The sequence below is a fragment of the Fomitopsis serialis genome (assembly GCF_022376445.1).
Source record: "Fomitopsis serialis strain Sig1Antser10 chromosome Unknown B0H18scaffold_31, whole genome shotgun sequence".
In the NCBI taxonomy this organism is placed as follows: domain Eukaryota; kingdom Fungi; phylum Basidiomycota; class Agaricomycetes; order Polyporales; family Fomitopsidaceae; genus Fomitopsis; species Fomitopsis serialis.
Genome location: NW_025954991.1, coordinates 338,885 through 361,288, shown reverse-complemented (window position 1 = coordinate 361,288; position 22,404 = coordinate 338,885). Strand labels below are relative to the sequence as shown.

Below are 22,404 nucleotides of genomic sequence, written 5' to 3'. Positions count from 1 at the left end.
GTGCTGTCTACAAGGGGTATCACACGCGTGCAGATATCCGTCGAAGGTCGCCCTCGTCACCGTCCCCACGGACAGGCGGTCACTCCACCTCCATGTCATCGTCGCCCTCACCGGAGCTCTGCTCATCGTCTGCGGTGGAGTCGTCAACATTGCTCCCGGCAGCAAACCTGGCAAGGTGATTCGCCACTTCCTCCTCGAACTGACGCTGTCGGTCGGCGATCAACGTTTTGATGGTGGCGAGGAACTTCCCATCTGTCCACTGCTCGCCCTCTTTAATGGCACAGCTTCGTATTCGCTGCTTCCGTCTACCGGTAAGCCAGACTACTTCGAGGTCGTAAGGAGCTGGCGTTCCGTTTTCCTTTCGTTGTTTGTTCACTTTTTGCCGCTGGTTAGTGAACCAGTTGTAGACCTTGCCGTAGTTGCTACGAATTCATCAGTGTGAAAGCCGGCGTCGGCAAAATGCATTACAAACTTACTATCTCAACTTGACGGCCAATAGCGCTCTCCAAAAGTCCTCGGGATAGGGGGTGACGTTGTCGAATATCCAAGTCAAGATGTGGTTCTGGTATGCAGTCGCGGGACACTTGTGGCCTGAGGTCTCGGGCAAATATTCGCCCGTCTCTTTGTCCTTCCCGATCCACTTTGCCTCCTCGATGTAGTACTTGCGCATCGCGCGGCCCGTAAGACCACTACCCTTCACCTCCTCAGAGAACTCGTCCGTGTCCGGGGCGGGTCGCCGCAAGGGAGAAGCTGCCGCCCTTTCCTTCCCCTTCCGAGAACGCCGCACCGGTCCACCTGCTGAAGGGGAATCGCACCGCGTGCCGGTATCCGTGCGTGCAGCGGGCGAACTGGGGGGCCGTTCTGCTGCGTCTGTGGTCTGGGTGCCGGTAGTTGGGCGCACCGTCGATCCTGCGGGGGCGCGCTCACAGGACGGTCCAGCGATAGGTCCCGCGGCGTTGTCGAGCTCTAGATCAGCCGCCGGTTCTTGCGCTTGTCGAGCGGTGTTCAACGCCTGAGACGGGCCGGCATGTTCAAGAGCCGCGATGGCCGGTCTCGGAGGTGCAGAAGAGCTTGCCATCGACAGCAAAGCCTCGATTGCATCTTGTTCCGCGAGTGGCCGAAAGAGTGCGGCGGGCGGCGGGCTGGCGTAGTGTGATGATTGTGCGTCCTGTTGAGGGGGCCGGAGTGCAGGATGGGGCCCCCAGGAAGAGACAGCTGAGAGCATGTTGGAGATAATGAGGGCGTTGAAGATAGGTGTGAGTGGACAGGGAGTGGGTAGTGTGGCAGGTACGCGGATCGGGCGCGGGCGGTAGACGGGCACCACATCGAACCAAGTCAATTTATACCGTACCATGAACGTGTGGCCCTTTGTTTCATGTGCTAAACGCGACGCACAATGGATTGGATTTCATAGTCCGATCGGTGGATGAATGGTACAAAGCAAGTGGCACGAGTGGCAGTGGCCACCGAAGCGTCGCCGCGGCGTGCCACCAAGTCCGAGCAGATTTGGGAATTGCTGCGCTTGGTATCGAGCTTAGAACTGTCGCTAAGCAACCTGCACCGATGGCGCTGAAATAGGGGTCAGTCCAACTCATAGCCAGGACCTGCCGGAACGTTACTCTTTGGCCGCGACAAAGCATGCCGAATACCGGCTATAAACGCAAAAGCGTCACTCATCTCGCAAGCAACGAAGTCAGCATCATATCATGGTGGGCAGAAAAGACCGATTTATAGCGTCTCGAGGGTGAGTGGCATCATGGCGCAGGTGTATTCGAATACCAGTATGATATACGCACCTCGTAATTTGCGCCCAGGCTACAGAGCGACTCCGTGGCCAATGGTCAATGCTGCACAGAATTTGATTCAAAGCCTGAGATTCATCTCGTCTCAAGCACTTGACAAAACTTGCAGCCCATTGGCCCTGGACACTGTACACGACTAGTACGTCCTAGTGCCAGCCAACAGCGATTCTAGGTGACGCCGGACATCACGGTAGGTCATCGATAGGCTGAACTGCGATTACCTCTTCGTGGCCATACGGCGTGAAAGTTACGCACTGGTCAGTGTTTCTGGATCAAAGCGAGACTCTGGCAAGACTACATCGATGCTTGGTTCGGCGAGAGTGCATAAGCGCCAAGAGGAGATCACAAATATGGAAATGGGCGTCGAAGCCTTTGGACAACAGATACAAACAACAAACTTACGCTCTCGAAGCCGTCGAAAATGGGCACTACCGCACTCAGGCGAAAAGTCAATCCATCGGCGTAAGTACCAGTAAAGACGTCTGCGGTGCTCCCCGAATCAGAGGATGCAGCGCGACAGAGAAGGATGCTTTCATGTGTATGTACATCCAAGTCACACTGCCAGGAACAGCAGTGGTCATCGGTTATTTTGGCCTGCTTCACTCAACAGCTCTGCAGGTTTCCCCCTTTACGGAACTCCCCACTTATGCTACTATGGTTGACGAGAAAAATCAGGCCAGCCTTGGATAGCATCACTGGGGATGATATGGGGAGGCTTCAATACGAAGTCCAATTGATTAAATATACGTCAAATACTGAGCTATGACGCGAGATGGTAAAGCCCCATGTCACTCGGCTGAAGCTGAACCCATGCCCCATCAATACAACTTCGTGCATCCATAGGGTCAGGGAAACTCACTGCTCTTAGCAAACGCCATCTGCTGGTTGCTGATGTCCCACACGCTGTAGTACTGCTTGAGCAGGCTCCCGCCGATCAAGTCCAGGCCGTCAAGAGCGTTGATCATCGTCTGGCAGAGCGTCGGCTCAGCTTCGAACGGCCCAACGTTGAATTCGCTGCTCGGGATCGTCAGGTTGAACGGCGTGCCAGAGGTGTCCATGAACGTGAAGTCGATCTGTGCAGGAAGCTGGTCAATCTTGTCGCATGCGATCCCGTAAGTACCAGGCTCGGTGTCGTAGGGCTTGATGTCGGGTGAGATCAACGCATAGATGGCCTGCACGACTCGATGCGTCAGCCATCGTGGCATTCGGATGTGAAGCTCTGTCACCAACCTCAACGACGTCAGCGTCATCGAAGTAAACGTTTGGAGTACCGCTATCAAAGATGAAGGTGCGTTCCGTGTTGATGGCAGATACCGTCTGGCCATTGACATAGACGGCGGGAGAGTCGAGTTCCCAGGACCCATCACTGGTGGGAGATATCGGAACGTAAGTCAGATCTCCGGTGTACTTCGATGAGTCAATTCCTCCGATCGTAAGTTCCGCGTTCCCGACCGACTTCGGGGATAGGTACAGTCCAAAGAGCGCTGCCGAGTCCATTATAGAGTCAGGAACATACATGTGCTATGTCTTAGAATACTGACCGTTTATACCCTGATCCTGAAGTCCTTTCCAGAAGCCGATCGCCGCAGGCCCCATACCTGTTGCAAACGCAGACGATGTCACATGAAATCTGTAAACGTATGGAGGGAGAAGCGCACCTTGGATGCCGCCCATCGGGTCGGCGTCGAAGGCTTCCGTTTGATTGATGATAGTGTTCAATGCAACGTCGGGTGTGCTGAACCCTCCAACTGACACCGTGTCGTGGCCTGCGCGGAGCCACAGAACATATTCGTCCTCGGATTGCAAAGTGTCCACACCGATACCAGTGCTAAAGGAAAGCGTTGTCACGTCATCGCTACCTACGTACGTCGAGCTCTGGGAGGTATCGAACTTCGGCTGGTTGGCACAAGGTTCGCCGCATTCCGTACCTGTGCAAGGTCAATGATTGCGGATATGAGACAGAGAGGGAGTCTTACCAGTCACCTCGAGGGTAAAGCTTCCGGTGTCGAATATCACGCTGATGTTTTGTGGTGGCGTTCCTACTAATCAGCAGCCGTCAGTTGCATTGGTCGTGACTCGTCATAGACATCTACTTGACGAACCCTGGATATCACCGTACCACCTGGAAGAACACTGAGTATCGCGCACAATGCTCTACCAGGGAACTCACTGGAGATCGGTCCCGTTGAAGTAGTCGTCCAGAGCAACATTGGCCGAGACGCCAGCCCTCTTGCGGAGCGACGAAACATGTCCCTTGGGCACTTTGCGAGCAGACAGTGAGATCGGCTGCACGTCCGGAGTCACAGGCTGCGGCACTGCCCTAGCAGATACGGCCACAAGACTGAGAGTCAGTATCGCAGAGGTGAACATGTTCACTCGCAGGTGCCGGGTACCCTCGAGCTCCATCAACACTCGTCGCCCGTTCTTTATAAGTACCCATGTCGTTGAACACCGCGGCTGACACACCGCAGCGCGAAAGCGAGTTTTCCTCATGGCTGAAACATGCATATCAATGGAGGCTGTACGGTCCAAGCATATCAGCGCGTTGAGCAGCTTCTGTCCATATGGTATGCGCAACTTCGCAGCGACTTCGCAGGACGCTTCGGGCAAGAAGGGGCCTACACACGTGGTCGGGGATGGTGCAGTATGCACAACGATTCTCCACCATGAGAGTGCGGACCTTGCACGTACGGTTGCAATCCATAGTACAAAGCGGCGTAGGGAGCCTCGTGAGGAGTTGCTCATGTCTAGCCGCATCAAATACCTGTCAAAGACCGCTAAAAGCTACAACATGCCGAACCCATATTGCAATGATGCCACGTATCCCGAAGGCGGGGCACAGCAGTGCAAGCGGCAAGCGCGGGGTTGCGGCCGTTCCGGAAGTGCCCTAGAACGGATGCCACAGGATGTGGAGAAGCAAGCATAATGGGTTCGTACCTTGTCTATCAAACCGTTAGACGTCACCTTGCTGAAGACAATATGGAACAAACGGAAATACGCAAGTCTGTCGTGTGGTGACTACTGGCGACAATACACGAGGGTCGGAGCGAAATGAGCATGGATAAGTGGGAGTCCATGATTCTACTTGCGGGCTGCCCTCCCGAGGAAGCTGTCAACCCTATTGAAGAGCGAGGATGACCTACTACGGGTGTAGGAGGCAGTAGGCATCGCATCCAGCTTGAGGCTAGAACGGGACTTCGACACGATGTCCGACGCGACTTCCGTGCCATATTCCTCGGCCAAGTGACTATGGGAGGAGACAACATGAGCATCCTGCGTACACTCGCGCATTCGGCTCACCTTGCATAGTTGTCCATAATCACAGCGAGACTCCGCGAATCGAGGCGATACGCCTTGGGCATCATGCCTTTCCCAAATCGGTACGTAATGTGATTCGAGCACAAGAGGCCAGCAGTCATGACCGCAATCTGCGCGGGCGCGAGTGCGAACACGACGGTGTACCACCACTCGAGGATCTTCCGCTCGAATTTGATGTACGGCGCCTTGCACCCGGGGAGAACGCTACGTGCATAGCACGTCGCGCTAGCGGTAGCCTCCACGAAGGGACTGAAGTAGCCGCAGCAGTGGAGCTGATTCTGGATGCGCACTCGTCCGTCGAGCCCGAGCTGTTGCGACCACTGCTGGTTGATCTTGCCCTCGAGGTTGAATGCGCGTCGCTTGTATGCGATATAACCCGGCGTCACGAGGAGTGCGAAGATAGCCCAAAGCAGGGTGCAGTATACTGATAGGAACGCGCGGTTGTTCAGCAGGATGCCAGACCACCCGACGAGGGCTGTGAGTATGCCCAGGGCTGCGGCACATGTCGATACGATCAATTCTGGCTGGTTGCCTACGCGGATAATATCCGCGTGCTCCCAGACGTCGAACCAGATCAAGAGGCAGACGACCAGGGTAGCAACGCAATAGATTGTGAACTGCGGGGAGTCAACGAGTGAAGCTCAATGTGACAATCAGCACTCACAATGACATTCGAAACAAAGAGCGTCCATTTGAATCGATTCCACCGTTGCTTAGGTTTAAGGTGCCCTCTGGTATGGTGGTCGAACTCGACGCCGTCAAGGTCTTCGTCGTCCTCCCCTGGCATACGCGCTTCGTTTCGCCTAAATGCTTCGCGTCCACCGCCCTGCTTTGGCAACGGACTGTCGCTGTTTCTCCACACCTTTCGTCGTTTCGGGCCCTCAGAAAGGAGGGTTGTTGAAAACTTCGCTGGTAGGTAGTTCACGGTGAGCGACACACGCTTATCGTGCGTATCCGTGCTGGAAGTCAACCCATCCTGGGAGAGTATAGACGAAGTTGAGCGCGAGGGGAGCGGAAACTTCGGCGGCTCCAGGTGAACGCCTCCTTGAGATTCGTTGTACATAGCGGAGTCGACTCGGAGCGGGAGAGTACAGGCGGGCGAATAACGAGAGCGAGGGACCAGTCTGTCTGCAACTAGGTAGATAAAGCCTGATTCACGGGACTAAAAGGCGTTTGTCCAGGCTGAGAAGACCGTCGTGCCCGTGTGTTTTGTTCCAAACTGAAGGCGCTGTTCTGCAGGCGTCGGCGGCGGACATGTGGCTTGCGTAGAGATGCCAGCCTCCGCGAGAACATCAAGGCTTCAAACATGAGTTGCATACACAGTCAGCACTAGTGCGTTGGACCACCCGCAGACAAGAAAGACAAGTAGAAGAGTGCATGGAGAGTCGAGACGCTGAAAGTTGTGGCGACAGCACGTCTTCGCAGTCAGCCACGTGATCGATCTACTTAACTGCCAGTGTATAACGTTGGTACTTACAAGGGTCGTTAAGTTGCAGCTCGTCACTCAACCGACTGAACAGGTCTTGTCAGTGCATCAAAATTCCAGACGACTGCGGGATACAGATACAGGTATGAATGCGAATAACGATAACATAACTAGCATAGTAGCAATATACACAGCGCGAGAGCAGGGGTTGACGATGACTACGGCGAAAGATCCATGGAGAGTTGTGCGTGCTGGTGATTACAATGCGGGATATGATACGACAGACAGCAGATTCCGCGACAAAGCTATTAGGCTAAGACGTGTTCTTTGAGGGGGGTCGCCCTTCCGCTCCACGACGGGCAAGGTCTTCTACTGCTTTGGAAAGTTGATTGTTGTGTGCCAGCTGCTTCTGTACACGCGCTTCCTTCCCTGCTCTCCTAAACAGCTCTGCGAGATCATCAATATAGTTTGACCGCTAGGCAGCCTCAAAGACCGCAGAACGGCGCACCTAGGAAGCGCTCCCCCACCCACAAACCCAACGGTGCGTTCCCTACTGGCACAACCGCATCCTTGGAGCTTGGATCAGGTTTCGACCTATCGGCAGGCGCGCCCAGCCCCGCGGCAAGCTGTTCGCATGTCTGCAGCATCTCGAGGGCATGATCACCCGCGGTGTGGAAGTAATGCGAAGCGATCAACGCGAGAATCAGTGCTCGCAAGTGGTTGTCCCGCGCCACCGTCGCCAGATTCAGGGCTTTCTTCAGATGTTGCCTACGCAATCCGTCAGTGACCGTACAGCACATGTATCACACAGATGAAATGCTCACTTCGCCGCGAGGATTTCTGGCGTCAGGCATGCCAGCAGCACTTGTCCAACCGCATCGAGCGTGCCGCCCATGCCTTTACAGGCCTGCGCGATGTGCATACCCTCGTCCACCATATCTCGGTCGTACGGAAGCGCGTCCTCATCTTCACCCTCGTTCAGCGCGCCACGCTCACGTTGCTTCAGTCCGAGCCGGAGCGCGAAACCGCTCGCGCGAGCGGCTACGTGCACGAAACTATCGGGCTCGGAGTGGCTGGCGGCGGCCTGATAGCATTGGGAGGCGCGTGCGAACTGACCAAGGGCATGTGCGAGGTGGCCATGATGGAGCGCGATGCGAGCGGCGAAGAGAGGGAAGATGTCATAGGTGCGGGCGTGTGCGATAAGGATGTTGAGGTTCTGCACGTAATGTTAAGACCACATTCGACATTTAAAGAATGAAACAAACCTCTTTTGCGGAATCAAATTCACTACGCATGATTGAGAGCTGATTGGTGATCAGTAGAGCTTCCCTGGCTTTATGTAACAACACCATACATACAGCAATTACCTCGCACAAAAGGTCTGCTCGGATTCTGGCCAAGCGCTGCTCAACCTCCTCTACATCGCCGATTCCTGCCCATAGAGCAACTGTGATACGGAGTAAGACACAGGTCCTGACTCAGAAACGAGTTACTCACAAGAAATCTCACTATTGTGATGATTGTCCCATGCGTCTAAACCTGCTTGGGCAAAGACCTTGCGCTTCGGCTTCCGCCCGACTGCGTCGCGCTTAGAAGTCGCGCTCACGAGGAAGGTGAGGAGGAACAGAATGCGTGGGTGTGTCACTTGTAGGACGACGGGGGCAGACTTCGGCAGGGGAATCTGTGAGCGAAACGTTAGAACAACGTTCATGTTAGATAGATAGATGCGACAATGCGGCAGTGAGACGCGTGTATATGCGACCGCCAATCGTAAGCATCGTTGCCGAGTGGCATTTCTGCACGCACCTCGACCATGCCATCGGGGAATTTATCCAGGACGCCCGAATCCATCAGCGCATGTAGATGAGACAGCCTCGGCGACGCTTCCGCTGCATTCCCTACGTGCGTGTAGAAAATCACGGCCATCATGAGCAAGTGCACCACCATGGCCGATTCGAAGGTGTCTTCGAATGTGATGAACTCGTCTTGTTCTCCAGGCTTACGAGGCTTCGGCGTGGCTGCAGCTTGATAGGACAGTCCCAGTGCCTTCTCCGCTGCCTGGAGTGCTTCCGGCACGTCGGCCCACATGTTCGCAGCGACGAGGATGCGGAGGCGGAGTACGCGCGAGAGGAGAACCATGCCTTTGTGACCTTTGCCATGGGCCACGCCCGCGAGAGCCTCAACTGCACTCAACGCCGCGTGTATGTCCTGCGGACTATCGACTGGTGTGGATGGCGGCGCGGATGACGAACTGGGTGTGCTGGTCGATGAAGGAGTAAGGAGGAGATTGATGTATGCGAGATGGACGGAATAGATAGCATGAGGTGGATCGCTGGGCAGGAAGGAGGTGAAGAGCTTCCGAAGCTGAGTGCGGGCAAATTTAGATTTGTGTTGCCATTGCGAGAGCTGCACCTGGAGTAGGGAAAGATGCAGTTTGTATGGACGGAGAGATGGATGCTACTCGATGCGTGAGCGACACCAGGGCCACAACATATATGAACAGCGTACCTTCTGTGCGATGATAGACTGATTGAAAAGTTAGAATCAGAATCAATATCTCGCATATATGCACATTCATAACGCATAGGGAGGACCAAAAGTGCATACAGTCCACCTCTGCAGCTTGAAAGCGACTGGGAAAGCAAGTACTCACGCCTTTGCTTATAGCCTTCTCTACCTGTGATACCATCAGTCAGTCGCTCAAGCCTATATATCGCCACAACCGCACCTCAGTTTCAATCCCTAGAGCCCACGGGCAGTCTTCACTCTGGCTTAGTCCACCGCTGATAACCTTCATGCCAATCTCCGCCAGGCCAGTCCAAGCACGGCACTCGATCTCCGGTGACAGCCCAGACAAAGTCAAGCACTTCCTCAGAGCGGTAAGAGAGAGCACTAGAGACGGAATATAGTATTTGTGATTTGGAGGGTGAGCCAATAGCGCGGGGAGAGATATGAGAAGCACGGCGGGAGGGAGCGGCCTGAGAAATGTGGCCGATGCTTCTGCGCTCTGAGCTTCAGCGGAGGGCTTTAGCTCTACCTTGCGTCTCTTTGATGCGCGTGGTTTATCGTTCGCCATGAGCAAGGGAGCAGAGAAAGGGAAAGAGTGCGGACGTAATACGCAGGTAGACTCTGGTGTGGCTTCCGCGATGGTCGACGCGTGCTGTCACAGTGTCACCCGCCACTGACGCGCTCGGTCACGCATATCTGTGACCGGTCGCGTCGAAGTCGGCGCAGCCGCGACTCTTGGCCGGCGCGACATTCTCTTCCTCTACCGTCTGCATCCGCGTTCCGTTCTAGCACTGTTGGCACAACTGCTGGCTATTTGTCTAAATCACGAACAGCAAGAGATGTGCGCACCTCCGGAATACGTGCCAACTCGACAATCTTGCTGAGCTGTGTTGCGTGTTAGTACTCGCACGCTGAGACGACGCAATGCCACATGGTATGTCTGCAGCAACATCATTTTGGGCTGATGAACACTGTGCGCGTGGTAATCCAGATAGATACATTGAGCGAATGCGAGGCCAGTAACATGGCCGAATCGTATCCGTTTCCAACATCCATATGCATCATGGCCAGTATGAGCCCACCTGTCTACTTACTTGGTGAAGAATACGCTCGTGGCGCGAAACAATCCTTGAGGCATTCTGGTGAGTTTGCACGTTGAGGGACGCATGTTTGAGGGACGCATGTTTGAGGGCGTTCTGAACGGCGAGCTATGCGATGCAGGTCTTCCTTTTATTGGCTCATAGTCTACGACCTCGGAACGCACCATACACCACAACCCAGGGTGCTCATATCTTCTCAACTTTTGCTTCTCAACTTGTGCTCACGGGGTGGTCACGCTAGGATGACATCCGGTAGGAAGCACTCTGCATTGCTCGTCCTCACCCTCCAACAATGGCCGGTCGCGGGCCATTCTGGTGGATTTTCAATCAAACCTGGCCTTCGAGGCAAACTGCCTGAGTTAAAGTGTCCCGTGAGTCCATAGTTTCTTGACAGTCAGCTGCTTTACTACATCCATGATGCATCCTGCGACCGTGAGTCATGGCGCGGCCCATATCAACTACTCAATGACATGAGTGGCCGTCCCGGACGCCCTCAAGACTGCAGCAATGCCGCGCTTGCATGTCTGGTCTCACCACGGCTTGCATGGCATCAGTGCGAGTTTCGCACGTTGTTGACTTGATCGGTCTCTCTTGCGTCTGGACATGGGTGACTGCCTGAGGCTTATTGTAATGCGTAGAGCCCTGCGCCGGTTCGCAAGACCTCTCTTGTGAACGCATGAGCTTGCAACCGTACGTGCTTGCTCACATCAGGATCGGGACTCGGCACGAGTTCGCAGTGGAAGTATCAAGCATGTGGTACTGTCCTCGGCCTTTGTACGAAGGCCGCTTCTGCCCGAAGCGTCTCTGCGCAGAGTCTCCATAGGCCATATGGAGAGATGCATCTTGAATGTGTTGCTATTTCTGTCAAGACTGGATATCCCTCTGGTGTTTCACTCATAGGGCTAGCTCTCTTCCGATGCCGCATCAGCGCTGGTGCTCAAAAACCGAGGTACTTATAATGGATGGATGGTGAGCATTGATGGAGGGTACTCGGTAACTGCGAGCGAAGATGTTTGCCTCCCCGATATTGATTCTCGGTCTCATAGCCGTGTCTACTAGGGCAATACCGCAGCTTGCGAGGGACGTGCATCCGATTTCCCTATCTGCTCGGAAAGTGGCCAAGGGTCATATCTCGTCTTTCCGAAAGAGGGCCGGCGTGTCAACTAACATTGCTCTCGACGATTACTACAACGGAACCGACCTTCAGTGAGTTCAGTTCTATACCAACTTGCTCATCGAAAACTGAGTGTCCTTGTAGGTGGTACGGTGACATCCAAGGTCCGTTCAGTAGACGTTCAAGATGATGTGTGCTGACTTGCCTATAGTTGGTACACCACCGCAAAACGTCAGCGTGATTTTCGACACCGGAAGCTTCACCCTTGAGTTTACTAGTAGGATTCCTTTGTATCGAGGTTTCGCGATTTTTGACCCCGTCCCAGGTACCGAATGTGGTGCCCCTTGTGCTAACCAGCCGAAGGTCAACACGTCTCTGAGTTCCACATACGTGGGAAGCGACGACATATCCAACATCACTTTCATTACCGGTATCGGCGTGGACACGTTGCAATATGAGGATGAATATGTGTTGTGGCTTCGCGTGGGCCGTGATACCGTGACAGTCGGGGGCATCAGCACTCCTAATGTTCCGTTGTACACAATCATCAATCAGACCCAAGCCTTCGACGCCGACCCGAACTCTGGCATACAAGGTACGACCTTTGCCTTCAACATTTGCACATTTTGAACTTCGGCCACGACAGGTATGGGGCCTATCGTGACGGGATTCTGGCAAGGTCTTGTGGACCAAGGCTACGAAGGTTAGTAATTACTCCATATGACATCCGTCTATCCTCTGCTTCACACGCCGTATCCTACAGCCCAATTTGGCCTGTACCTGACACCGAAATCTGTCGGCAATGCGGAGCTGACAATTGGAGGCATCGACCCAACAAAGTACACGGGAGACTTGACGTATGCTCCGCTGTCTTCTGAAAAGCAAGAAAAATGGGCACTCGATTCTCCTACCGTCTATGTCAATGGCCAGACGATCTCGGCCATCAACCAGACTCGTACCTTTACCTTCGACAGCGGAACTCCCAACGTCTACTTCGACAGCGCTGAGGTCGTTGAGGTCCGTCGCAACTCTTCATACCACCATGACGAATGACTGATTGTGTCATGCAGTCGATTTACGCGTTGATCTCACCCGACATTCAGCCCTACGAGCCCGAACCGGGAACTTACGGAATCTCATGCGACAAGATCGACCAGCTTCCTGCCCGGATCGACTTCACGTTCACGGACACCTCTGGCACGCCGTTCAACCTGACGATCTCGAGCAACGAATTCAACGTTGGGCCGTTCGAGGCGGAGCCGACCCTCTGCCAGACGATGATCAACGCTCTTGACGGCCTGAACTTGGTCGGCGGGAGCCTGCTTAAGCAGTACTACAGCGTGTGGGACATCAGCAACCAGCAGATGGCATTTGCTAAGAGCAGTGCGTATTCTTGCGTATTCACGCTATGAAGGATACAGGGATCGTGCTGATGTGATATGTATTCAGTTTCAGCCGAATGAGATGTCGTTCACTGGCATGTTACCTGAGTGTTTGGCATATAGGAAATCAGTTTGTCGTCTTTGACACTGCTGCTTCATGGTTTTGTATCTGCGTGGATTATTGTTCAATTGTCATCAACGTCGAGGAGCGATGTGATGTTGTGCGGCGAGCCATTTCCTGGGCCTGAGTGCTCGTAACCTCTTGCAAAATATGACACAGTCCTTGGTCATTCCTCGGACGACGGTCTTCGCACTCGTCGTCATTAACGTTGACGGCGATATATCTCGTCTGGGGTAAACTATGAACACGATGATTGGGTTATCAGTAACAGCAGATCAATGAGTACAGTATCGAACAGCAACGATACCTCGACATCAAGCTAATGCTAATTCGAAAGTTCCCCCCGGCCGCACATGTAGTAGTAGACTCGGAGACGCTGCGGGGACGAGATGAGACTCACGATCTACCGGGAGCTAGAAATGACAGAGGAAAGTTGGCATATGGGTCAAGGCGTATATGTGTGCAGCAGTAGCACGACGTCGACAGAGAGACGGATGTGCTTGGGATGTGCAGTCTTGAAATGAAACTCCAAGTTGTTCACTCGAGCCTTTGGCGCTTGTCAATGCGCCACCCTGGCGAATGCCACCATGTCGGCCGCCAATAACGGTACTCTCAGTCTGTTCTCATCCGGCTCCAACGCTCGAGGCCAGCTAGCTACAGGCGACATCAACGATGCCCACGTATTCACGCCATGTCTTTTTCACGGATGTCTCCCTGGGCAGCTGCCAGACGGCACCACCGCGATCACGAACGTCGCCTGCGGCGCGAACCATACCCTTGCTCTCCTCACGCGTTATGACTCACAGGAATTGTGGGGATGCGGCGATGGGCGCAGGGGACAGCTAGGTCCTTCATACGCGCATGGTGATGCAGACTCCGGGTCCGGCGCGGTATTCAGGCCGCTTGACCTTCGTCTCGAAGGACTGTCGCTGGAGATGTACGCGCCGCGCTTGGTAGCGGCCAGCTGGGAGACATCGTACGTCGTATTCTCATGTACAGACAGGAGCGACGTGCTCATCTCCATGGGTGCGGACGACTTCGGGAATCTTGGCGCTGGCGGCGGCAAGGGCACGCAAACGGCGGTGCGGTCTCTACACTTCGTACCACTGCTCGACGCCTTTTCCGACGTTCCTACGGGGGAGAACGTCATGCTGTCTGTACAAGCGTTAGACTCGGGTCCACATCATGTTGTCGCGGTGGTCAAGCTCACGTCGGCAGACGGCTCTACCACGGAAGGCATCGTGGGCTGGGGCACCTCTAGGCATGGTCAGCTCAGCTCAGCGGGCCCTAGCGCAAGTCTGCTTCCTCTGTTCCATGCCGCACCGCACTTTGTTTGCCTGGACGACACTACCAAGGCTCTCGGCCACGTTGCTCATGTTGCTCTCGGAAACCAACATACTGTTTTCCTGCATTCGTCAGGCCGACTGACGGGCATGGGCTCAAATCGAAAGTCTCAGCGGGAGCTGTTGTGGGGCGTCAGGGATGCGCACGATATCGCATGCACTTGGAATGGGACGTATGCTGTCATCCGGGATGGCGCCGTCGACAAGGTGGTGGCGACGGGGAGCAATAACCACGGTCAACTCGGGCGAGGGATGAACGAGCCGACTGGCAAGCTCGGACATGTCGAATTTCCCCTCCCAGCTGCGTCATCCAGGATCGCGAAACTGGCGTGTGGGAGCGAACATGTCTTGTGCCTGCTTGACGTGGACTTTGAAGGGGCCTTACGGAGGGAGGTATGGGGGTGGGGGTGGAACGAGCACGGCAATCTCGGGACCGGGTCGACGGAGGACGCCAGCGTCCCCCTACGGGTCTGGCCGCCGCGTGGGGTCGATTCGGGAACGCGAGCGGTCAACGTATGGGGAGGCAACGGAACGAGCTGGATCCTCGTGGAACGATGAACTTTCGGCTTCGGCACAAAATTTGAGCTCGCTGGTCACGGTACGGCTACCATACTTTTGGAGCGCCCCTCTTCAAAGATTGACCTCCGGTGGGAGCCCCGCTATTTTTAATGACCGTATCCATTCGGTGTCGCCCACATCACGACCGCTGCTCACCATGCATCATGCGCGGTTCAACTGTGCTCTCCGACCGGTCCTGTTTGCCACTGTTGCGGTTTTGGCACTTACCGTAGGACTGTATGCAATTCTTCCTTGGTGTCCAGGACGTTATCATTGACTATAACCCACAGGTCAATGAAACTCGAAGAGTTGGACTGAGCTAGGGCTGTTGATGCGTCGAAGTCATCGTTCGATCTGGGCTGCGCCTACCGCCTTGGCACATGCGATGACGATTATACTTGAACGTCTGAACACGGATGAGCCATGCGCTCGAGCTCCGGAACAAGGACCATAAAGTATCAAAAGCAGGTGAAGTGCTACGACACACTCACTCGTCCAATTGCACGGTAAACTGCAATTTATGGATACATGGCACTGGTCGGTACGTAGAGGTACGTTAGTCATCTTGAGTGAGTCCGTAGTCCTTGTGAATCTGTCGGATTGTAGTCTGCCGATTGGCAGCCAACTATGCAGGAATTAGCAATCATCCTAGCCACGGATGTGAGAGCCAACGTACTCTACCCATCAATATCTGTGGATTATGAGCCGTTGGAGTGAATATATGCGCCATTGCGAGACGGCCATCTCACCTGGGCGGCATCTTTTGCCTCATTGTACCGATGCAAGAGCTTGATGTGCCTTGAGACTAACTTTCCAGCATCCTCGCTCTCGCTGTGACCGACGTTGCTCCTCAGTGACTATCGGATATAGTGAGTAGGGCCGCGTGCACATACCCTAACTTCTGTTGGAGTTCGTCCACCTCCGCTTGTAGCGCGGCTATGCGTTCCTGTTGTTGCTGATCCACGCAAGCCAGTCAAAAGATCAGCTAAGAGGTCCGAGGCTCGTCTATATAACCCGGCTGATAGAACAGACCCTACCTTCGCGGACGTTGCGACGTGCATTGAGGGCGATGGTCACGGTAAGCTAGGTGGTGGTAAAGTACAGTGATGTCAGACTGTGCGATTGCGGGGCTTAAGCCTTGTAGAAACAGGATACTATATGTTGCAGTGGACGTACGAGAAGGCGACAGGCTGGCGACTGATCTGAACGGGAGCAGCCACGGAGCAGCGGCCTTCTTCGCCATAATTACGCCCGGGCCAAGCTGATCCCATTCGATCGGGTTCGCGATATCCCTCACTGCACTGCTGTCATGTCATCCTTGACACCCACTGAGCTATACATAGCCAAGACATGTCCGAGTCGTTTCTGCCGCAAATTGCCCCGACTTCGAAAGGTTGACTGACTGGTGAACGTGACAGGACTTTGAGTGTCAACGACTCCTTATCTACCATATCAGGCAATGGGGTTTCCCTTTTCATCAGTCTCGTCTTCGCTGCTGCCAGTGGAGAGGACCAGGCAGTACCGATGTGCGAGAGGCTGGGGCTCACTCTCACGCAAATTTGCCAGTTCGAGCATGTAAAAATATTCAGTTCGCGAGATCATTTGCGAAGAGTAGATGGTGAATACCATAGCATGACTGCAGGCCGAAAGACTTAACATATTGCCTCCTCCTCCGCCTCCTCACCATCATCACGGTCAATGAGTCTCCTATGATGCGCTACTTCGTCCAGACAAAATCCCCTGGCTCGGAACTAGCAAGTCCCGTCGCAGCTCTTCGGTACCGTTCGATTATAACATCACGACTGTGATTTGTCACTGTTCTGTACTACACACGCGAGGAGACACCCCTGATAGTGATCGATACATGGGAATGCATTCTCAGCGGAAGCTAGTAAGGGATACAGATATGGTGCATATATACTGATTGGTTGAGACAGTAAATGAGTAAATGTCGAGTCCGTGTATGCGTGATAGGTTGTTTTCTGATAATAGGATTTAAGTTAATGCGATGGACAGCAGCGACAATGTGTAGTAACAGTGGGAGGCGAGATGACAGCAACACGAACTGGTGCGGGATACATATACTGAGGGATATCAAAGTGTAGATCGGTACGGAGAAGTCCTTCCTTGGGCTTTAAGTACAGCGTCGAGGTCTACCATATATATTGTCGTTAGCACCTCCGCAGCGCACCATGAATATGGAAGTCGAGAGAACGCACCTGCCATGACAAGCGGCTTAGGCAAAAAGTGGTCCATCCCTGCTTCTCGACATCGTTGCTCGCTCTCGCTCGTGACATTTGCCGTCAGCGCAATGACGGGCAGGTGCCCTGAGATTGCGCCTTCACGTTCCATGTCTCGGATTCTCCGACAGGCAGAGAACCCATCCATGACAGGCATCTCAAGTCTACTATCAGCACATACCGTCTACCGAGGACTCGGTGACCGCTTACCTGACAGTCCATTAGACAGCTATGGAACGCTTGTTGCTTAACCGCATCGACAGCTTGCTGGCCATCGTTCACGGCGACGACCTCGTATCCGAGCTTCTCCAGCAGCCTGCATCCTAGCCGCTGGTTGACCTACATGCCCTTCTGAGTGATCCTGACGGACCGGACACGACTATACCACGCACCATATTGTCTTCCACAAGCAACACGACATCCTTCCTCTTCGGCTCCATCTCGATCACCTCCAAGCCCTCCTCCGCCTTCTCAGAACCCGGAGACCTCTCTACGAACTTCTCCTTTCGCAACGCAGTGACCGCCTCCGCATCCACCGGGATCGCGAACCGCACCTTCGGCGCCTCCTTCTGGAGATGCCCACCCATGTGGGCCTCGGGAGCCTCGAGGACCTCCCTCAGTGAATGCAGGATAAGTGGCCGCTTGAGAAATACCGCATTCTCCGCCGCGCTCAGCTCGGGCTCCAAAACGGACATATCGTGCGAGTCGGTATGCAAGACGTATACAGGAAATGGACGAGACGTCTGAGCGCAGAGAAGCGCACGTAGGAGAGCCGACGAGGAGATGCTCTCGATATCCGCCCATACTGCATCGGCATTTCGTACAATCTCTTGTACAGACGCCTCCTGGAGTCCATATACCGACGCGTAACCATGGTCGGCGAAGAGCTTGACGAACAGAGCTTCGACGCGCTTGTCGCTGTGCACGACCCGTATCCGCTTGCGGCTCGATGCTTGCGGTGGCTCGCTTACAATGTCCAAGAGCGGCTCCTCCGTAGTCCCTTGATCTTGGCCGGGGAGACCGATGGGTAACCTGACGCTGAACGTGCTTCCCTCTCCCTCAACGGATTCCACATCGACAGACCCGTTCATGCGGGACACCAGGTGCTTGACAATGCTCAGTCCAAGTCCCGTGCCTTGCTTTTGACGCGTAAGAGACTGGTCCGCCTGCCGAAAAGGCTGAAAGAGCGCGCCGCGAAAGCTTGCAGGAATGCCGACGCCCGTGTCGCGTACTTGAAAGACAACTTGGCCTGGCTTACGCAATCGCACGACCACGCATATGTAGCCCTTCTCACAGAACTTCTGCGCATTGGAGAGGAGCTGAGGGAAGTCAAGTTCAGTCGAAAGACTGTGGCCCTTGTCATGGTTAGAGCTCACGTTCATGAGGACCTACAAATAAGATATCGGCTGTCAGCATGGCGCGCCACAAACGGCTACTAGATGAGCAACCTACCCGAAATGTGTACGTATCATCCAAGAACACTGTATCTGGCACATCGTCGGCAACCGACACCACAATCTCTACATTTGGCTGGTTGGGCTGTATCCGTGCGGCGTCCTCGACGACCTTGCGCAGCTTCATGAGCACGGGCTTGGCAGACAACTCTGCGTTGTTGCGATCAAGCTATACGGAGGCAAAAATAAGCAGGTGAGCCACGCTACCTCGCCCGCCTACGAACCTTGCTGAAATCTGCATTGTCCTATCAGTATGTGGAACGGCATGGATGGGCCGTGCGAGAATGCTTACCAAGGACGTTCCCTGCGATGACATTGAGGGCGTGACACGCTTGCTGGATGCTTGAGACGTATAGTTCTTGCTCTTCGTCCAGCGGCGTCCGTGCCATCAACTCGCAGTACCCGTTGACTGTATGCAGCGGAGTCCGTATCTACCAAGCATTCCTCGACGTGAGCATAAAACGTCATCTACACCCTTCATACGCACCTCATGACTCGCAACGCTGATGAATTGCTGCTTCAGCTCGGTCGCTTGCTCTGCCGCCTCCTTCTCCGCCATGATCCGCCACAGCCGCCGCTTCGTCAGGATCATCTCCGCCATCTTGTTTCGCGCGATGATGGCATTGTGCGCAAGGATCAGATTGGAAACGACACACACGGAGACGGCCACGCCAACAATGGTCATGGGCAGGTAGCTGGGGTACCCTGCTTGGCCTGGAGGCGCGGGAGGGTTGTAGGTGTAGAAGGTTGCGGCGGCCATGCCTGCGGGAGAAATCAGCATGCTAGGGAAAGACATATGTGGTTGTATGCGCACCGGTATAATGCATTGAGCACACCCCGAGTGCAGCAATGGTGCTGAACGCAACCTGCCGAGCGAAATGCACCTCCATATGCTCCATAGTAGTGCATGCGATGAGGCACACCGCAAACGCAACGACATACGACAGGGCCACAATACCCATATGCCAGGAGATCCGGCCGCCAGGTATGATCATTGCCCACATCCCTTCACGCCGTGCATAATCAGCCACCAATGCTCACTCCAAAAACGTAAGAACGACCAGCTTACCGCAGTAATGCATCATCACCAGCGCGAGCCCCCATACCGCCGCTCTAGCAACCAGCAACGCCGTGATCGTCCTCCATTGTACACCAATCCAGTATTTCCATCCAAACACCGGCGCAGGCCGATCCCTCGCCCTCGCCTTGATCCGCATCCTCGCCTCCCTACTAAGCCCGACGTGCACGTCGCCCCAACTCCCCGAGCTCCCCGAGCTGCCACTCGTGGCTCCGCTCGCGTTGCTTTGCAGTGTCGCCGTCCCGCTTAGTGCGCTACCCGTACCCGAGTTCGCGCGCGGGCGATGATGAGAGGTCGAATCCGACGAGAGCTCCGACGAAAGCGTACTCGACGTGCTCGACGAGTCCTGGCTTGCCCCCGTCGGCCGGGGCAGGGACCGTTGCCGGACTAGCGTGGGTGACTGAAGCGTCGTGCTCCTCGCGACCGGATGGGTGCTCGCTCGGGTCATCGCCGTTGGTCCTCTTGGTCGTCCGCGTTGTGCAATGAGCTCGCGCTGAACAACGTCTGGGGCGGCCCCAGCTCGGAACGGCGGCTCAAAGAAGATCGGCGCGTGCGGCGGCGCCGTCTCCGGCTCGTAGAAGGCGCTGCTGCCGCCGTCGTGCTGCATTGCGAAGTCGAGGGGGTCGTCACTGTACAAGTCCATGTCGGCGTCCTCGTTCAGTTGCTGGGACAGGACGTCTTGTGATGTGCGCGGAGGCCGTTCGTCCTCCTCGCTGCTCAGCTGCTCGTAGCCTGCCTCGATATCCCACTTGGGACAACACGAGAACATCCATCTGCGCAAGGTACGGACAGCGATGACAACTGTACGGGCAAAATGCGACTTTTCAATGGCGTCCGTGACGTAGGCACTAGATAGAGCTGCGAAGGTGAATGCGACTGCGACAATCGCGGAGAGGGCTGTCAGAGAAGGGTCGAATCCGATTGCGATATCCATTCGACAGGCAAGCATCCCCACTGTGGAATGGTGTGAGTACAATGTATGCGTCATGTAGTGAGAGCCAAAAACGGAGGAAGAGGTGTTGAAAAATGAACGATGAGAGACAAACAATGAATCAATTGCAGAGAGTGGAGCCGGGTACGCACTCACAAGCAAGCATATGAAAGACGGGTCAAACACTCTGTGCAGCCGTCATGATCCCAACGGATCATTGCACCTCCGATATGACGCCTACGAGTTGTGCAACAGACACGACGGCTTTGATAGCAATGCAGCGCAGATTCGCTGCAGATCCGCTGAGGAAGGACCTATCGCGGGCCTACAGCTCCTCAGAACATGATACGACGGACAGATTGAGAAGACATTGCCATTTCCTCTGCGAGCAAAGGATTCAGAGTTGAGCAGAGTCTCCCATACGTAGCCTGTCTCGAGCTGAAGGTGGTTGGGATGGACGTGAACTGGGCCTTCACTGCAGATCAAGGGCCACAAAGCTTTCCCCCGCTCGGGGACAAGGCGGGGAGAACATAGAAGTGTCTGAACGGGACTTGGCGTGAAGCGACGACAAGGCGGGTAATTATGAAGCCATTCCACTTCCGTGCCATAGCCAGTCGATCTGCGGTGCATGAGGCTCAAACTTCGAGCAAATGCGACAGGCTCGCTGCAGTTCAAATCCTACGGCGAACTAGCGGAAATGAAGGGTGTCATGAACGGCTATCACTCGCATTCTACTGTCATGCCGCCAGCATCACCAGCTCGGCGGATACGAGTGGTACGGGCGCTTATTGCGAGGCAAGCGAGTACGAAGTCGTAGACAATGCCCCAGAAGTGCATGCGCGCAGAGTCGTGCACCTGCGAGCGACTGTCCCCCGAGAGGTCCTTCGAGCGGTCGCATGGCGGAGGGGAACGCATGCATGCCAAGGGCACGGACAACTGGACAAGCCAGAGATGGAAAAGAGAGGCAAGAAAGTTGCAGAGACAACGAATCCGACGGAGATAGGCAGTTCAACGAGTCAACCAAGATGTAGCACGTACCAAAGTGCATTGACCATATTGCGCAGAACCCGAACGCAAGGCTCGCCAGTAACGTCCAGAACCATTTCGCCCATTTGCTGCGGGTATATTTGGCGTGGATGACGATTTGGGTGCTGGTGTACGCGCCGAGCCACGAAATGGCATAGGAGAGGACGACGAGCTGAGTATCGAATGAGCAGGTGAACACATGGGGGATGGCGAGGGGAGACATGCCTCGGGGGTCCACTGGGGGACGAGCTGCCTCTCGGGATCTGGAGGCATAAGGGTGAGAGAAACGGCCAGTCGGCCTCAGTGCTGCGCTAGTGAGGGTACCTGGGTAACACAGATGGCCAACGCGGCATGGCTATTGCGTCCACGGCTGAGAACCATGACGGAATGTCCTTTGCTTATGTCAGCGTCCCCCTTTCATCCCAAATTCTCTTTCCCGGATCCGCCACCGCTTCCGCGCCGTGCCTCAGCGAGGCCTCAGCGCTCAGCTGCGGGCTGTCTTGTCATATATTTTCCGTACACCAGTTCCTTGTGCTGGTCGCCGTGTACCTTAGTACCATTTTTACTCTCAGGTAAGATACAACGTCCATGCCGTGACTGCCGTCCAAATGGCGCTGAGCTGAGCGTCCCAGTCAACCACGACGTCATCGGCCTGTCCCGGCAAAGACCGGTCTAGGCTTCCCACGCGACGGATCAAGATCCAACCACTTGTGGAACCTTGTGTAACGCACCGAGAGTCGAGTCGGAGGATCGTATACGTAACGTCCTGCGCATGCCGGTGCCCACTTCAAATTCGCTCAGGCTGGAACAACTGCGGTACGTAATGTGACGATGCTTCACAGTGCAAGTCAGTCACACTCATTCCCCTTTAATGCAACGTAATATTTTCAATTGCCCTACCCAAAGGTCGAATAGGTTAGCTTCCGCTGTCACGCCGTCGCTGGCCTCAGGGACTCCCGCTCAAATCGTTACCTCCGTGCGACGGGTGCGAATGGAGTTAGGA

At 54.8% G+C, this 22,404-nt stretch overlaps 10 protein-coding genes across 10 annotated transcripts; 3 read left to right on the top strand and 7 right to left on the bottom strand.

The window, feature by feature from the left end:
- On the bottom strand, nt 1–1,555 carry B0H18DRAFT_344964 (uncharacterized protein). Its single transcript, XM_048037678.1, has 2 exons — nt 477–1,555; nt 1–422 (listed from the first exon to the last, which is right to left on the bottom strand). Exons 1-2 carry the CDS (start codon nt 1,352–1,354, stop codon nt 80–82), a joined length of 1,221 nt encoding a protein of 406 aa, XP_047893730.1. The 5' UTR covers nt 1,355–1,555; the 3' UTR covers nt 1–79.
- A 654-nt stretch (nt 1,556–2,209) lies between these two features.
- B0H18DRAFT_1006457 (acid protease) lies at nt 2,210–4,252 on the bottom strand. The gene is made up of 8 exons (XM_048028657.1): nt 3,973–4,252; nt 3,905–3,924; nt 3,779–3,844; nt 3,461–3,730; nt 3,344–3,400; nt 3,033–3,286; nt 2,662–2,974; nt 2,210–2,604 (listed from the first exon to the last, which is right to left on the bottom strand). Exons 1-8 carry the CDS (start codon nt 4,206–4,208, stop codon nt 2,591–2,593), a joined length of 1,230 nt encoding a protein of 409 aa, XP_047893729.1. The 5' UTR covers nt 4,209–4,252; the 3' UTR covers nt 2,210–2,590.
- Nucleotides 4,253–4,276: 24 nt separating this feature from the next.
- On the top strand, nt 4,277–4,492 carry B0H18DRAFT_1006453 (uncharacterized protein). The gene has a single exon (XM_048028656.1). It carries the CDS (start codon nt 4,305–4,307, stop codon nt 4,470–4,472), a length of 168 nt encoding a protein of 55 aa, XP_047893728.1. The 5' UTR covers nt 4,277–4,304; the 3' UTR covers nt 4,473–4,492.
- B0H18DRAFT_1006452 (uncharacterized protein) lies at nt 4,493–6,514 on the bottom strand. The gene is made up of 3 exons (XM_048028655.1): nt 5,785–6,514; nt 5,103–5,737; nt 4,493–5,049 (listed from the first exon to the last, which is right to left on the bottom strand). Exons 1-3 carry the CDS (start codon nt 6,181–6,183, stop codon nt 4,884–4,886), a joined length of 1,200 nt encoding a protein of 399 aa, XP_047893727.1. The 5' UTR covers nt 6,184–6,514; the 3' UTR covers nt 4,493–4,883.
- A 122-nt stretch (nt 6,515–6,636) lies between these two features.
- B0H18DRAFT_1006448 (uncharacterized protein) lies at nt 6,637–9,652 on the bottom strand. Its single transcript, XM_048028654.1, has 10 exons — nt 9,275–9,652; nt 9,200–9,223; nt 9,055–9,072; nt 8,353–9,003; nt 8,044–8,227; nt 7,905–7,993; nt 7,812–7,850; nt 7,371–7,762; nt 7,055–7,314; nt 6,637–6,993 (listed from the first exon to the last, which is right to left on the bottom strand). Exons 1-10 carry the CDS (start codon nt 9,620–9,622, stop codon nt 6,860–6,862), a joined length of 2,139 nt encoding a protein of 712 aa, XP_047893726.1. The 5' UTR covers nt 9,623–9,652; the 3' UTR covers nt 6,637–6,859.
- A 146-nt stretch (nt 9,653–9,798) lies between these two features.
- On the bottom strand, nt 9,799–10,067 carry B0H18DRAFT_1006447 (uncharacterized protein). Its single transcript, XM_048028653.1, has one exon. The coding sequence runs from the start codon at nt 10,053–10,055 to the stop codon at nt 9,873–9,875; it is 183 nt and encodes a 60-aa protein (XP_047893725.1). The 5' UTR covers nt 10,056–10,067; the 3' UTR covers nt 9,799–9,872.
- Nucleotides 10,068–10,767: 700 nt separating this feature from the next.
- Nucleotides 10,768–13,131, top strand: B0H18DRAFT_1006441 (acid protease). The gene is made up of 9 exons (XM_048028652.1): nt 10,768–11,123; nt 11,201–11,360; nt 11,413–11,432; nt 11,480–11,545; nt 11,594–11,863; nt 11,915–11,971; nt 12,032–12,285; nt 12,339–12,651; nt 12,718–13,131. The coding sequence occupies exons 1-9, from the start codon at nt 11,117–11,119 to the stop codon at nt 12,729–12,731; spliced, it is 1,161 nt and encodes a 386-aa protein (XP_047893724.1). The 5' UTR covers nt 10,768–11,116; the 3' UTR covers nt 12,732–13,131.
- Nucleotides 13,132–13,160: 29 nt separating this feature from the next.
- Nucleotides 13,161–14,672, top strand: B0H18DRAFT_1085052 (regulator of chromosome condensation 1/beta-lactamase-inhibitor protein II; the record flags this gene model as incomplete). The annotated part of the gene is made up of 2 exons (XM_048031864.1): nt 13,161–13,267; nt 13,388–14,672. 2 exons carry the CDS (start codon nt 13,161–13,163, stop codon nt 14,670–14,672), a joined length of 1,392 nt encoding a protein of 463 aa, XP_047893723.1.
- A 556-nt stretch (nt 14,673–15,228) lies between these two features.
- Nucleotides 15,229–16,070, bottom strand: B0H18DRAFT_1167029 (Swi5-domain-containing protein; the record flags this gene model as incomplete). Its single annotated transcript, XM_048035857.1, is given in 7 exon segments — nt 15,229–15,297; nt 15,349–15,363; nt 15,422–15,503; nt 15,566–15,627; nt 15,705–15,755; nt 15,775–15,809; nt 15,849–16,070. The coding sequence occupies 7 exon segments, from the start codon at nt 15,913–15,915 to the stop codon at nt 15,229–15,231; spliced, it is 381 nt and encodes a 126-aa protein (XP_047893722.1). The 5' UTR covers nt 15,916–16,070.
- Nucleotides 16,071–16,455: 385 nt separating this feature from the next.
- B0H18DRAFT_1006430 (uncharacterized protein) lies at nt 16,456–21,750 on the bottom strand. Its single transcript, XM_048028651.1, has 12 exons — nt 21,414–21,750; nt 19,436–20,398; nt 19,181–19,372; nt 18,854–19,128; nt 18,659–18,797; nt 18,591–18,601; nt 18,365–18,535; nt 18,289–18,300; nt 17,305–18,231; nt 17,123–17,251; nt 16,892–17,069; nt 16,456–16,825 (listed from the first exon to the last, which is right to left on the bottom strand). The coding sequence occupies exons 1-12, from the start codon at nt 21,622–21,624 to the stop codon at nt 16,767–16,769; spliced, it is 3,267 nt and encodes a 1,088-aa protein (XP_047893721.1). The 5' UTR covers nt 21,625–21,750; the 3' UTR covers nt 16,456–16,766.
- Between the last annotated feature and the right edge of the window lie 654 nt (nt 21,751–22,404).

Coding starts and splice junctions, on each gene's coding strand:
- B0H18DRAFT_344964 (XM_048037678.1), bottom strand. CDS start 1,354: ATGGTACGGTATAAATTGACTTGGTTCGATGTGGTGCCCGTCTACCGC. Junction 423..476: donor TTGGCCGTCAAGTTGAGATA/GTAAGTTTGTAA, acceptor ATGAATTCGTAG/CAACTACGGCAAGGTCTACA.
- B0H18DRAFT_1006448 (XM_048028654.1), bottom strand. CDS start 9,622: ATGGCGAACGATAAACCACGCGCATCAAAGAGACGCAAGGTAGAGCTA. Junction 7,994..8,043: donor TCACAATAGTGAGATTTCTT/GTGAGTAACTCG, acceptor TCCGTATCACAG/TTGCTCTATGGGCAGGAATC. Junction 7,315..7,370: donor CCAGAAATCCTCGCGGCGAA/GTGAGCATTTCA, acceptor CGGATTGCGTAG/GCAACATCTGAAGAAAGCCC.
- B0H18DRAFT_1006447 (XM_048028653.1), bottom strand. CDS start 10,055: ATGTATCTATCTGGATTACCACGCGCACAGTGTTCATCAGCCCAAAAT.
- B0H18DRAFT_1006457 (XM_048028657.1), bottom strand. CDS start 4,208: ATGGAGCTCGAGGGTACCCGGCACCTGCGAGTGAACATGTTCACCTCT. Junction 3,401..3,460: donor CCCGATGGGCGGCATCCAAG/GTGCGCTTCTCC, acceptor CGTTTGCAACAG/GTATGGGGCCTGCGGCGATC. Junction 3,287..3,343: donor TCAGGATCAGGGTATAAACG/GTCAGTATTCTA, acceptor TGGACTCGGCAG/CGCTCTTTGGACTGTACCTA.
- B0H18DRAFT_1006441 (XM_048028652.1), top strand. Junction 11,546..11,593: donor CTTCACCCTTGAGTTTACTA/GTAGGATTCCTT, acceptor ACCCCGTCCCAG/GTACCGAATGTGGTGCCCCT. Junction 12,286..12,338: donor ACAGCGCTGAGGTCGTTGAG/GTCCGTCGCAAC, acceptor TGTGTCATGCAG/TCGATTTACGCGTTGATCTC.
- B0H18DRAFT_1006430 (XM_048028651.1), bottom strand. CDS start 21,624: ATGTCTCCCCTCGCCATCCCCCATGTGTTCACCTGCTCATTCGATACT. Junction 20,399..21,413: donor AATATGGTCAATGCACTTTG/GTACGTGCTACA, acceptor ACCATTCCACAG/TGGGGATGCTTGCCTGTCGA. Junction 19,129..19,180: donor GTGCTCAATGCATTATACCG/GTGCGCATACAA, acceptor TTTCTCCCGCAG/GCATGGCCGCCGCAACCTTC.
- B0H18DRAFT_1006452 (XM_048028655.1), bottom strand. CDS start 6,183: ATGTACAACGAATCTCAAGGAGGCGTTCACCTGGAGCCGCCGAAGTTT. Junction 5,738..5,784: donor TCTTTGTTTCGAATGTCATT/GTGAGTGCTGAT, acceptor GACTCCCCGCAG/TTCACAATCTATTGCGTTGC. Junction 5,050..5,102: donor ATTATGGACAACTATGCAAG/GTGAGCCGAATG, acceptor CTCCTCCCATAG/TCACTTGGCCGAGGAATATG.
- B0H18DRAFT_1006453 (XM_048028656.1), top strand. CDS start 4,305: ATGCATATCAATGGAGGCTGTACGGTCCAAGCATATCAGCGCGTTGAG.